The sequence below is a fragment of the Triticum aestivum genome, chromosome 4B, assembly GCF_018294505.1.
Source record: "Triticum aestivum cultivar Chinese Spring chromosome 4B, IWGSC CS RefSeq v2.1, whole genome shotgun sequence".
NCBI lineage: Eukaryota > Viridiplantae > Streptophyta > Magnoliopsida > Poales > Poaceae > Triticum > Triticum aestivum.
The window spans coordinates 520,083,608-520,096,521 of record NC_057804.1 but is presented as its reverse complement, the minus strand read 5'-3'; the positions used below and the strand labels follow the sequence as shown (position 1 = coordinate 520,096,521).

General features: G+C 43.5%; 2 protein-coding genes across 3 annotated transcripts; both read right to left on the bottom strand.

Annotated features, from left to right (window-relative positions):
- Window positions 1–5,538: 5,538 nt before the first annotated feature.
- LOC123093057 (uncharacterized) lies at window positions 5,539–7,258 on the bottom strand. Its single transcript, XM_044514940.1, has 3 exons — window positions 6,778–7,258; window positions 6,278–6,321; window positions 5,539–6,092 (listed from the first exon to the last, which is right to left on the bottom strand). Exons 1-3 carry the CDS (start codon window positions 6,890–6,892, stop codon window positions 5,868–5,870), a joined length of 384 nt encoding a protein of 127 aa, XP_044370875.1. The 5' UTR covers window positions 6,893–7,258; the 3' UTR covers window positions 5,539–5,867.
- Window positions 7,259–7,443: 185 nt separating this feature from the next.
- LOC123093056 (FAD-linked sulfhydryl oxidase ERV1) lies at window positions 7,444–10,200 on the bottom strand. 2 transcript variants are annotated; one of them, XM_044514937.1, is made up of 6 exons: window positions 9,960–10,200; window positions 9,798–9,881; window positions 9,509–9,556; window positions 8,791–8,855; window positions 8,143–8,220; window positions 7,444–7,860 (listed from the first exon to the last, which is right to left on the bottom strand). In XM_044514937.1, exons 1-6 carry the CDS (start codon window positions 10,143–10,145, stop codon window positions 7,746–7,748), a joined length of 576 nt encoding a protein of 191 aa, XP_044370872.1. In that variant the 5' UTR covers window positions 10,146–10,200; the 3' UTR covers window positions 7,444–7,745. The 2 variants fall into 2 exon arrangements, with proteins under 2 accessions (XP_044370872.1, XP_044370873.1); XM_044514938.1 differs by having other exon boundaries at window positions 9,798–9,878; window positions 9,960–10,199.
- Between the last annotated feature and the right edge of the window lie 2,714 nt (window positions 10,201–12,914).

Below are 12,914 nucleotides of genomic sequence, written 5' to 3'. Positions count from 1 at the left end.
GAAAAAAAAAAAGATTACCACTAGCGGACCACGTGTTCATTACGACGCGGTTCTGACTTGTGAGGCAGCTAGCTACTTTTGCCAAAAAGTGTGCTACGTTTGCCGAAAGCTAGGATCTCATCGCCTTTTTTACTTTACTAGTAACATATTGTCTTGTTGTTAATCACGCCCGATAAGTTCAGTAGTCTGAACTCTGAAGATTAACCTCAGCTACGATGAACCTGTTTGCTACAAGAGGATCGAGAGTAATTGGACAACGCGTAACTGAAGTTGTGAAATGCAGCGCATGATTCCAGTTCACAAGCTAAGCTACGACGCAACTTCGGTCCGAGAAAAAGTAACGACAGATGCAGCAATGGCGAACGGCACGCACCACAAGAGAAAAAACGAGACGGAAAATTCCAAGATTCCAAACAAAACCGATCGAAAACAAGACTAAACAAGAAGAGCAAGCCTGAATTTTCATAGGCTGCATAGGTTTTCAGTGGTACCTGAGTGAGTTGAAACGCAATGCGGCAGAGAGGCAGGGACGAGAAGCTTAATATTCTTCAGACGAAATCCGGCCTGCCTTAGCTTGCCTCGTGCCTCCCTCTCAGAGACGAGCAGAAGCTCTTCGGCTCGTCCTTCACAAAATACCAGGCTCCAAAACCTAGCGAGCAAGCAGGTCGAGGGCCCTTAAAAGCGGCTGTTATTTGCCTGCAAATTAAGCTTCGTTAGGCTCCCGCTGCAACTCTGCATACACACATACCTTTCCTTGTCCTCCTCTCCCCTTTGCTTCTAAGGAGGATCTGCTCCCATGATTTTTCCTCATATACATGCGCTTTTTAATTAATCAGCCTCATGGGGCACACTGCTGTGCCGTGTCTTCTTTAATTTACAGATTGGAACAGTGCATCGGCTGTCCCAAAGACATATGTTCTCGCCTTCATCAGCACTGATTAATCATTGGTTAGTCTGCGTCTGTGGGTGAATATATCTCGTTAGCATTTCGGCCATGTGCTGATGCATCATGCATGTGCACATGTGTGTACAAAGGCGACGGGTATCTGACCGCTGCTCCACTTCCTCGCAGTGTAAAAGCGGCAGAATCTTAGTAGAGCTGGACGCTTTTGTACTGGCCACTGGCCACTGGCTACTGGCTAGCTGGTGAAGAAGGTTCGTTCGTAGTGGTTGTGCATTGCTGTTTCTGATGCAGTGAGTATTGATTAGAGGACTGGAAATGGACGTGCCATGAAGCCACGGCAGTGTTACTGTTCAGTGGCTTTTAACTAACTAGTGCAGGTTCAGCATAGAGGAACAGTGGATGCCAAAGGAAGCAGCCAAATGTAGCCACAGGACCATGCATTACGGCATTGATTAGCATTTGGCGCTTACACGTCTCATGCAGTACTGGCTAGCTAGTGGTTAAGTAGTGGTAGCCCGTAAGTTAAGTTTGATCGTACTGTACTAACCAGTTGCTGCTTACTGCACCAAAATGGTACAATCGCACTGTAAGTTTGATGTAGGAGTACTAGCATTGATGAGTGAGCGGTTAGAGAAGGAAGGCAAAAATCAGAGCTCACAGGATTGTCGTTCTTCATCACAGAGAAAAGGAAAAAAGAGCTCACAGGTTTGCGCTACCAAAGCAGAGGAAGCATCGAGGAAAAGCAGAGAGAGGGAAGGCATGAGTATCTCTCAAGAGCACACGACTTAGCACTGACTACTGCGAAAAGAATAGGTGCTCAACTGGGCTAAACCTGGGGCATGGCAGGCATAATTGTCTATCATACCTATGCCTTTGCAGCAACGCAGCGTGACTCGGACGATTGCTCCCCAGCTTTCAGATAAGGAACGAGCATCACACGGCGTGCGACGCGACAGATAGGCAAGCGTGCGCCGAGAGCTCGACCGCTTAACCCGCTTACGTTTCTTTATAGAATTTGAATGGTCCCAAAATTGTTTGAATTGAGCCAAATTGTCTTTGTCCATGAGTTGTGGCAGGCCATCATTCTTGCTCTGAGTGGCCAGTTGTCCTTGCTTGCACTTGCCATGTTCCATGCTTGGTGCAAAGGATCTGGGCACAAGTGCCATTTCAATGTAACATCAGAGTGAGGTTTCAGTTTCACAAGCTTGGAATTCAGTGCTGCAATTTATTTTGTTCGTCTGATTCAGTTCCTGGAAAGGAAGTCTCCGTTCTTTAGGCTTCAGCATAACTTTGCTTGGATCGGGGAATGAAGCGCTCAGAGAATGCTAAGATGCAGTTGCTTCAAATAAGGCTCAGGAAAAGCAGCATTTTGGCTTGTTTTAGAATCTATTCTCGTTTGAGACTTGAGAATTTGTCAAAGTGGAATTCCACTTTCCTCTTTTAAAGCTCTCGTAAACAGACGGAGCAATGCAACCCTTGCCTTCCATGAGACAGATGCTTCTTGTTGGGCCAAGAAAACAAAATAAGCATCCTTGTCATCTGTAATAAGCTTACCGGAAATATATTTGGTACTATTAGTTTCGACGTAACATATATACACCATGGAGATCATCCACATATGCAGCAAGACGATAGTACTGATATTGGAATTATCGGCCATGAAGGATATGGATGGGTACATATTAAGATATAGTACAAAAAAAAGAAAAAAAAAGGGAAACATAACGGTTTCGGAAATAAACGTGATTTGACTTCAGTTGCAGCACAATGTCATTTATTTGGAAGAATGATTCAGGAAACGTTGTGTCAGAAGACAAAAGGGGATAGGCGCATGACTATTTCCCAAAGGTAAATTCAGATATACGCCACTTTGAAATGTCTGTTTCCGACTACGATAACTGTACCGCTGCGAACCGATGGTTTGGAAAAATGTCATCGCAAACTCAACATCTTCTGAACAACCTCTGTCACTGTATCTGTTGGGTCAGGAATACTGTTGAAAGAAACAACACCATCGGTTTTCGCTCCAAAGTCTAACAATGCATCACCATTAGCAGCTAAGGTGTCAGCAAAGGGCGATTTTTGTGATTGCCAAGTCTTAACACCGGTACTCAACCACAATTATTGTCCACTACAAAAGCTTGTTAGCTAGGCTGTTTGCAGTAATAGGCCTATCGCTGAAAGTAGGTGTCACCTAATGGGCATAATTTGGTCACTCAGACTCAAAGTGATAATAGTTGAAGGCTGCCAGTGGAGAGGTAATTGAAGCTCACTGCCTATAGTAGATAGAAAGGAGGATGCATGCATGAGTAGTTTCTTGTAAAAAGATCCATAGTGGTGGATACATAGTGTATGTGGACTTTAATTAGAACTCTGTGATGGGATTATACCTTGAAGCAGAAGGAACATGCATGTCATGACTCATGAAGTCATGATAGTAATCAAGGTTGTTGCTAGTGTTGCTTGGTGATTAGGTCTCGTGTCACTCTAGCTTATCCAAGTTGCTGATGACATATTGATTCTTTTCTCTGCGTGTGAATCAACATTGGTATTTCTTTATAAGATTATGAACAGGATGTGCCCTGGCAGGTAATGTGCATGTTTAGTTCTACTTGCTTTTGATCTAGAGCACACATTCTTAATATAACAGAACATGCCTTTGGCAACCAAGTTAATTTCAAGAAGATTTTTGTGGTCAAATTTACTTTTGACAAATATTAGTCCGCGAGACAAAAACAGTGACATGTATCATATAATAGATCATATGATATTGTGACATCTCTTTGTGTCAGTGGGACAGATGAACAAAGTTTGAAAGGAAGAGACCGGTATAAGGGGAACCATCAGCCAATCACCATTAGTTTGTTCTGCTTGTCTGAACTTAAGTTGAAAGCAATCCTGGAAATCCCAACAACCAGCTCTACAGAATTGATAGATTACATCAATAGATAAGCTAACATTATATGTCAGCATTATATCATATTTTACTAAAGAAGAAACCATGCTATATTCCTCCTTCTCCGATGTCGGCAAAATGACATTGTATGGTTTTGACAGTTGTACATTTGATTTGACAAACTAAGTTTTGCTGCCAATTTTGCAGCTGCATACTCACATCAACAAAACTGCAGCTTAACTGTACTATCACCAAGTCAAATATGCTATACAATTGAACACATGCTTGCAGGAAGTTGCCAAGACAGTACAGATAGGTGGCATGTGTGGAAAGTACATGTGCCTTTGAAAATTAAAGTGTTTATGTGGTTTGTCCATAAACAGGTAATTTTAACAAAGGACAACTTGGTCAAGCGCAATTGGACTGGATCTACTAGGTGTAGCTTCTGTGATCATGATGAGACCATTAAGCATCTCTTCCTTGATTGTCCTTTGGCGAGAATTCTGTGGCGCTCTGTGCAAATTGCTTTTAACATCACTCCTCCAAGTACGGTTGGGTCGTTATTTGGAACGTGGCTGGATGGGATAGAGTCCGATACAGCTAGGCATATTCGTGTAGGAGTGTATGCGTTGTTATGGGCAATTTGAAACTGCAGAAATGACTTGGTTTTTAACAGGATAACTACTATTCATTTTTTGCAGGTTGTATTCCGTGCTACGGCGCTGATCCGTATGTGGTCCTTACTCACTCCGACGGAGGCCAGGGAGCGTTTGGTTACTGGATCTGTCCGGTGGGAGATGATAGCGCGGGATATCTTCAACCGGTTTGGTTGGCGGTCATGTAATAGGATAGTCAATTAGTTTTCCTATCTTCATTTTACCAGCCGGTTGTGGCTTATGGCTTTTTCTTGGCTTATGGTTTTTTCTTGGTTTAGCTTCGAGGTTCTAGGTGAGCTTGCTTTTATTTTGTTGAAGACTATACGACTTTGTTGAACCTATTTTATTTATTGAGGTGGCCGTATGCATCGTTCTGATGCAGAGGCCGGGGAGTCCCCCCTTATCGAAAAAAAAAGATAGGTGGCATGCTTTGTTTGCTGATTAACACATGATCCTTAGTTTCTAAGGCAAATCAAGAATAAAGAATCAGCATGTGCTCAATAGGATGTCACAGAATACATACAAGGGGTATGGTAACGGTAGGTGATTGCGCAAAATGTAACCAGCACATGTTTGTATATTTTTGACTATTGTATTCAGAAAAGTGTCTTCGGAAATGACATGGACTAACTAGCCATCCTTCTCATCATACCGACCATAACTAGAGGGTACCATACTTAGAAAACCTTATTCCAAGATTCTCAAATGTGAGAATACCCATAAGAGAAACACTTAGAGATTAAGTGACAACTTTCTTTCATTATGAAACCCGGTTTGACAATACCACTTTCAGTAGGTTGTCAAATCCACCATCTTTACAGATGGCTGACAGAAGAAGTGGATGAATAAACTTTTAGGGCATGTTTGGGACAAGAAGAATTTCGCAGGAAATAATTCAATCTGGAACCCAGAAAAATTCTCGCGTTCCAAACCGGACCTTCTAAGAGGCTTAAATTAGTGAATACACCTGCCCAATGATTCACACTGGAAATAGGTATTGCAATACTGATAGTTTTCTGAAAATTGGATAACTGCTTCAACCAAGCACCAAGGTCACATAAGAATTCAGTAAGCAGTTCTGACTAATACCATAGTTATTCTATAACATAACAATAACATTTACATATGACAATAGTAGTGCAGCTTACCTAGGTGCCCCAGAATAATGCTGGGTCTAATCTAGAAACATGCCCTCAAGATTAGAGCAGTTGACTAATTGACCACCCACAGATACAGCTAACACTGTCCCTCACCAAGTGATTCCAAACACTGAGACATCAAAGGACATGCACCATTCAAGTACTTAGTGTAAACACACATACGACACATAACATAACATCAGAGAAGACTTTGGACATATGGTGGTTCTCTAATTTTTCAAGTACCGCCTCTGGAGCATTTCAGTTTTCAGCTAAGCGACAGGAGCGGCGGCGGACTGAGCAGAACGCGCATCCTTCGGTTGAGCAGGAGGCGGCGGGTACCGTGGCACATAAGGAAGAAGAGGAGTGCCATGCTCGATTGGAGCTGGCCTGATACTTGCCTTGGAGCTTGGACTTGGGTCGATAGGTTGGTAGTCATCAGTCTTTACATCTTGTAAGTTCCTAGTCTTCCTGTCAGTAACATCATGCCTACTTTCCTGGAAAAGGTATACAAGGAACACGACTTAGGTATTCTTCCTTCAGAGTTTAAGCTATATTGAACAGAAACAAAATTTCATTAGGAAAATTATGTGAAGTAGAGGGTACATGTGGTGCTTGTATATTATGCTGATGTGTGAAGAAATGTAGTGTACTTTTACAGGTTCTGTCTGAGAATGCACACCTTTAGTCTCCTGCCGTTTAGCTCAGCGGTTCCATAGGTCGGGTCTGCATTGATTGCAGTTCAGATTTCAAGCCATAGGACATATATTCCCTACTGAAACTAAGTAGCTGCTGAACCTACATAGTGAGAACCGAAGAAACCAGCACCAACCCATGCAAACGTAACGGAATCTAACAGCCTATTGGAGCTATGCAGATAACTTTGGGAACCTCGCTTAGTTTCCTACCAAACATTTCCTTCAAGTTGCATGCAGTTGCAGAGAAGAGGACCCAACCGTCAAAAAGAGAGCGAAAGAAGACCCAAAATAAAAAGATAGCTTTATCATGTCGGACTGGCAGTTTCTTTCACCACCTCGCATCCACGATCTTTTCAAAGATCGAACCAAGCACCAACACAGCAACACTGGACAGAAGAAACGGAACAGGATTCACCTGAACTACAACTGACAGGAGAGCAAGAGAGAGAACAGCAAACGGAGGCAGTTTTCATTGCGTACGTACCTGAGGCTGAGGACTTCACCGTGCTTCTGGCGCTAAACGAGGCCCCGAGGAGCAGGTTCCCTCCGACGAATGCGACGACGAGCAAAGCCAGCACGGAGCGGCGCTTCATCGCCATCGTTCTCTCCACCGCTTGCAGTATCCCCTGAGACTGAGAAGCTGAGACGCTTGAGCTTCAGCACCGGCGTTGGTTCTTCTGGTTTGCTTCCTTGAGACCGTCTCCTGGCTGCAAGATAAAGACAGGCAGTGCATGCAGTGCAACGGGTGATGCAACCTCCGCATGTGCATCACTCGTAGGTGTCAGCATGGGATTAAAGAAATGGCGCGATAACACGGCAGAATTTATGTCTCGGCAACACCGAGGAGGCAGGCGGTGCAGGAAAAATGGCCGGGCAAAGCGAGGAAGGTGGCCTCCATGCATTCCTCCGTCGGGCCTGCTTTGTCATTGACTGCCAAGCTCTTGCAGGTCTTGCTGCCTCTGAATATACTACTACTAGCAGTAGTGATCGACGCATTTGCCGCCTCTTTTTCCCACAAATTATCCTATGCAATCTCATGAATAGAACGTGCCCCATTTCCAGGGTTTTCGGTGATACAGGTTGCACAGAAACCTGTAATGTTTGACAGATAGGGGAGTTGAAAGCATCAGAGTTCAGACTTCAAAGAGAGCACTAAATCGGTGTAACTGATACAACTTCACCCAAAACCTTTACAGATCATAGGATAATATCATCATTGATTCACCGTAAAGATGGCGAAACTGTACTGTACAGGAACGCGGCATCAAGGGGCAGGTTCAGATGACATATACTAGTATTACATTTGCTAGGGATAGAGGATGGAGGAGGTAAACAATAATAATACACCGGTATTGTCCTGAATTATCTTTCCTTATCCTCCTGGTATTGCCCATCCAATGGTGGTTTAAACTTGTTACTGGCGCGGAAATTTTATAAGGTTTCTGGGCAGTGTCATCGGTTCGGCACGATGTCGTTCGAGCCTTCTAGGTCGCACGCGCGATCCGGGCAATCCAGCTTGCCCCACCGTGCATTTACTCTCTGGCAGGGAAATATTGTTTTTCCAAGGCTGCAAAAGACAACCAGAATACGCTCAGGTGAACAGCTCACAAGAATGGTCCCGTCGGTGGACAGCCTAATATTCTGTAAAATCATTATATGTTGTGATGAATGAGAACATCTGTTTGTCGTAAAAGGGAACCAAAACGATATACTGCTTCGGTTCTCCTCTTTTTGGCCTGCAGACCGTATCTTTCCAGTGACAACAGAAAGACATTATAACTACAATTACCTTGATGGTTTTCCAAGGGACCACCGAGTAAACATTACAAAGTTGCTCGTATGGACTTACCTTCGATTAACCACATTGTGCACATAGCATAACCACTGAGAGAACTCAGCCTGGGATCCTGCCTGCACAGGATTTGCTCTGAAAATAGGATCATAATGAAGTCAGTTTAACATTGTTCCAAGAGAACAGCCTATTTGCCATTATGTTGACATAACACAAAAAGGTGATCGAGTAACAACAACTGGACAACCTGATCACATGGTTTGAACATATTACACCACAACGATGAAGTGTTCTAATCTAAGCAAGCTTTCAAGAACCCAAATGGCCAGCAATTCACCTGAGCCACATATTAGCAATTGGTACACATAAATAGCCATTGAATCATCATGCTCAATTGTTATATCTATATGATCCTTGTCAGTATCACCTGGTTTCTGTGAAGAACCGTTTAATCATAAAATGTTGCAGATTATGCCAGACAAGTGCATGTATATGAATTTGGTGATCTGACACTATACGCATAGGTTCATGTTGCAAAAGTAATAACTAATCATATAGCAGCAAAAGGTCAAAGAATTCCTTGATAACTATCAAATACCAACATTTCAGCAAGATATAAGCCTGTAGCGTACAAAGGCATCACAAGCATCAAACCCCTTAAATGGAAATAACAATTTATCCAAGAGGCCGGAGAGCATTGCTTACTTCAAAACTTCCTTGAAGTGATCAGCGCACTCTTTGCAAGGATAAATTCTAGAAAGTAAAGCCATCTGAATATGAAAACAGGCAGAAATGTTATCTTTGTACATGGACCCAAAAGACAAGCAAAAGTTAAAATGAGATGGGTGACAGGGAAATCTTCAGGAAGAGAGAAAACAAACTAATTTCTACTGATATTCCAGATAGATTAAGTGGTAGTCAATAGTCTCTCGTATAACATGATAATAATTCAGAGTAATGATAAACCCAGTGGAAGACATACTTACTAAAACCGTGTAAGCTCAGAACTTATTAGAAATGAACAGAAAAGTTATCGGTAAGTCTATAATATAGCATGTCCCAGTAGTTTTGCCATAGCAATACTCAATCTGTGAAACCCGTTGTGCCTGAATTTTATCAAGTAACAGTCTCGCATCTATTTGAGTCAATAAAAGAATAAAACAAGCATTGCTTTCGATGAATCCGTTACAGGTTAACTTATCAAAGCATGTGCGGATCTCAAGCTAAGCCTATAAAAAAAACATCGATGTCTGAATTGGAATGTTCTTCTTAGCCCTAGACAGTAAATAACTAGTGCCTGCAAAGTGCTCATACATCTTCCAAGATCGCAATTCCACAAGATATGCAGATTATGACATACAAGTACACCTATGCGTCACCACCAAATGTAAAGAAATGTAGTTGAGTTCCCTGTCCCGCTTACCAGCTCTTTCGCATCGCGTTTCTGCTGCCTGGTTGGTTCATCAGGAAACTGAAACACGGTTAAACAAAACACAGTAAAGCTGGCAGCAAATGGATTTAAAGCATCGATGCTTCAAACAACTCGTTGCCCTATCCACAATTATATTGATCAATAAACGCAAAATGCATAATAATCCATGGACCATCCACATTGACGACCCATGATATGTTGCTAAATGAACAAGACTAGTAGCTTCAGGCAATTGCTGCACATTGGTGTGCTACTGACAGAGAAAGTAAAGACGGAGCACCTGTGCGGCGATGGTGTGGAGCAGCATCCACGTGGCCCGGCCAACCTCCTCCTTCGTCAGGGGCGCCACCTTCGTATCCATCTGCTGCGCATTCAGCCGAACACCTTAGGATAAGCCCCTCCATACGGAGAAACGGAGAGGAAGCGGGGAGAGAGAGCTTGCCTTGAGGACCTCCGGCGGCGGGGGCGGGGCCGGGGGCAGGGGCGCGGGCGGGGAGAGGGAGAGGGAGAGGAGGGGGCGGAGGCGGTGGTCGTCGGGTGCGGTGTCGGGGGCGATGAGGAGGCGGCGGGAGAAGGCGGCGACGGTCTGGAACACTGGCCCCAGCGGGTTCGAGCCAGACGGTGCCATCGCGGCCGGAGGAGAGAGGGGAAGCTTCTACGCAGAAACGGTGTGGGGCGTAGCGTAATCCATGGATTTCGAGGGGAGCTTACGGTGGGCCGTGGGCCATGGGCCTGGTTATCGTCAATTCCTTTTTTTGTGTGGGAAGGTTATCGTCAATTCCAGGCTTCCGGTGTTGAGTTCATTTTTTTCACCCGACCGATCACTAGTTAAGAGATATCTTGTGGATGTCACTTCGGATCAGAGTCCCAGCGCAACAAGTGTCGCGTTGTCATGGGACGAGGGATTTTTTCGTCGCTCTCCGCATTCGACATGTGGTGTAAGGAGAGGCAACCGTGCGTGTTTCCTAGCTTTGTGTTTTCATTTTCTCGGTTACTGGTTTTCTCTTGTTCATTTTAGCCCTTAAACATTTAGGTTTCTTAATATACCTTTTAATATGTTCCTCCATGTGTCTTCCTCCCCGCATCGTCGCCGCCGCCTGGCTTGTTTTCCGCCAGCGCTGTTCATACCCCCACGTCGCCGTTGCATCCTCCTATTATTGTCCCTCCACCCCCGCTCCTCGGCGACCACCACCTTCTACAGTTCTCCCTTCCTTTGGCGCGACCATCTTCTCTGTATTCTTTTAAGTGGACCATCTTCTCTGTTGGTTCCCATACCGTTGTGTGTTGTGGTTAGTTTGTCGCCTCCCCAGTTTCGCCTTTTCACTTTCAAATTCCCATTATATTTCCAGGATAAGGAGTTTTATGGGGTAATATGGATGGGGCTTTCAAGTTTTAGCTCTATCAAATAATAGCTTTCAACTTGATCATACACCATTACATGTCACGTGTCAATTTTCTTGCGTTTCTTGGGTTTGTTTGCTATATTCAAGCCATTTAGTGTATTTATAGTCATTTAATGAATATAACTCAAATTTAAACTGCAAGTGTGTGAAATAATGGCCAGATATAGGTTATAAATTCATATTGGTGGTCTTTAGTCTATGTTTAGGCCTTATCCAACAGAAGAAAAGTAGTGTGAAATACCAGGGTGCCAAGACTCGGCCACCAACATGGAGCTTATTGGCTTTTAATTCTAAAAAATTCAAAAATGGTAAAAAATTAAAACTTGGCATGATGTCATGATATGACCCTTAGAGCTTGTGGTAACTTTTTAAGAATGTTTCACAAAAGTTGTCATGTAAACTGCTTAGAAACTGGAGCAGTTCCAAGGAAGAATCTAGGGTTTCGAAAGAGAACCAGTCAGTTTTGTCATATCCAACCAAAATAAACCCAAATCCGCAGACAATGTCGTCGCTGCTAGCACGCGAGGCAACACCACCATGGCAAATCACCACGACACCACACAACTGAGATAAGAACTACGCGCACGAGCTTGCTAGGTCGGCTAGATTTTCTTCTACTGTTGATTGGCTTGAGGAGCCTATCACTACAGGAATCAGCTATTTTGCCGTCTGCCACGGCGGACGGCAAAGGCATGAATGGCGGATGACAAAGGTCTTTGCCGTCCGCCACGGACGGCAAAAGGCTCCGGCAAAGTAAGGTCCGGTAAAGAGCTACTTTGCCGTCTGCTTTTGGTGGCTGACGGCAAAGGGGCCTTTGCCATCAGTAGCGGACGGCAAAGAAAGCAAACGGCAAAAATTGCGCTGTTAGTCCGTTAGGTGGCTAACGGCAGGCCTTTGCCGTCCGCCGCTGACGGCAAAATTTGTCCTGCCTTTGACGTCCGCCGTATGATGTCAGCTAGACGTCATTACTCTTTGCCGTCTGCCACTGTAGGCAAACTGACCAAATGGGTCAGCTCCCAAGAAGCACAGTTGGCTGCCACGTGGCTTCTTTGCCGTCCGCGGCTGACGGCAAAGAGCCCGTGGCCATCGGTGGCAGACGGCAAAGAGCCTGCATATTGGCTCTTTTTATCTGTTTTTTTCAAATCCAACAATTTTCACAGCAAATATATATGACATATATAGATATATTTCACAGGGCTATTTAACAGCAAACATATGACATATCCAGCACATAAGTTTCATCGTACATACATATATAGTTCCATCCATTCATACATAGCAAGTTGCACATACAAATAAGTTGCAACCATTAGGAAGTTACACATACATATTACAATGCAAAGTTTCATCAAGATAGCAAGTTCCATCGTAGCAAGCTATAAGAATACTAGAAGAGAATGAAGTAAAAAACAAGCACTCCATCATAGCAAGCTAGCTTCCGAGAAGTGAATGAAATCTGCAAAATGGCAAATAAAAAAGTTATGAAAAGGTGACTAGAAGAAGAAGACTAGAAGAAGAAGCACGCCATCGTTTGTGAGGTAACTTAGGTGAAATGGATCGTTTATGAGCTAACTTAGGTAAAATGCATCATTTTAGAGCTAATATAGGTAAGATGGGTCATTTTGGAGCTAACGTAGGTAAAATGGGTCATTTTGGAGCTAACGTAGGTAAAATGGGTCATTTTGGAGCTAACGTAGGTAAAATGGGTCATTTTAGAGGTAACATAGGTAAAATGGATCATTTTGGAGATAATCTAGGTAAATGGATCATTTTGGAGATAATCTAGGTAAATGGGTCATTTTAAAGCTAACTTGGGTAAAATGGATCATTTATGAGCTAACTAAGGTAAAATGGGTCATTTTAGAGCTAACTTAGGTAAAATGGATCGTTTATGAGCTAACTAACCTAATTATGCCGTTTTTTTATATAAGTAAGCTAAGTACATGTCATTATTGAGCAAACCTAGTTAACTAAGCATATTATAACTAACTTAG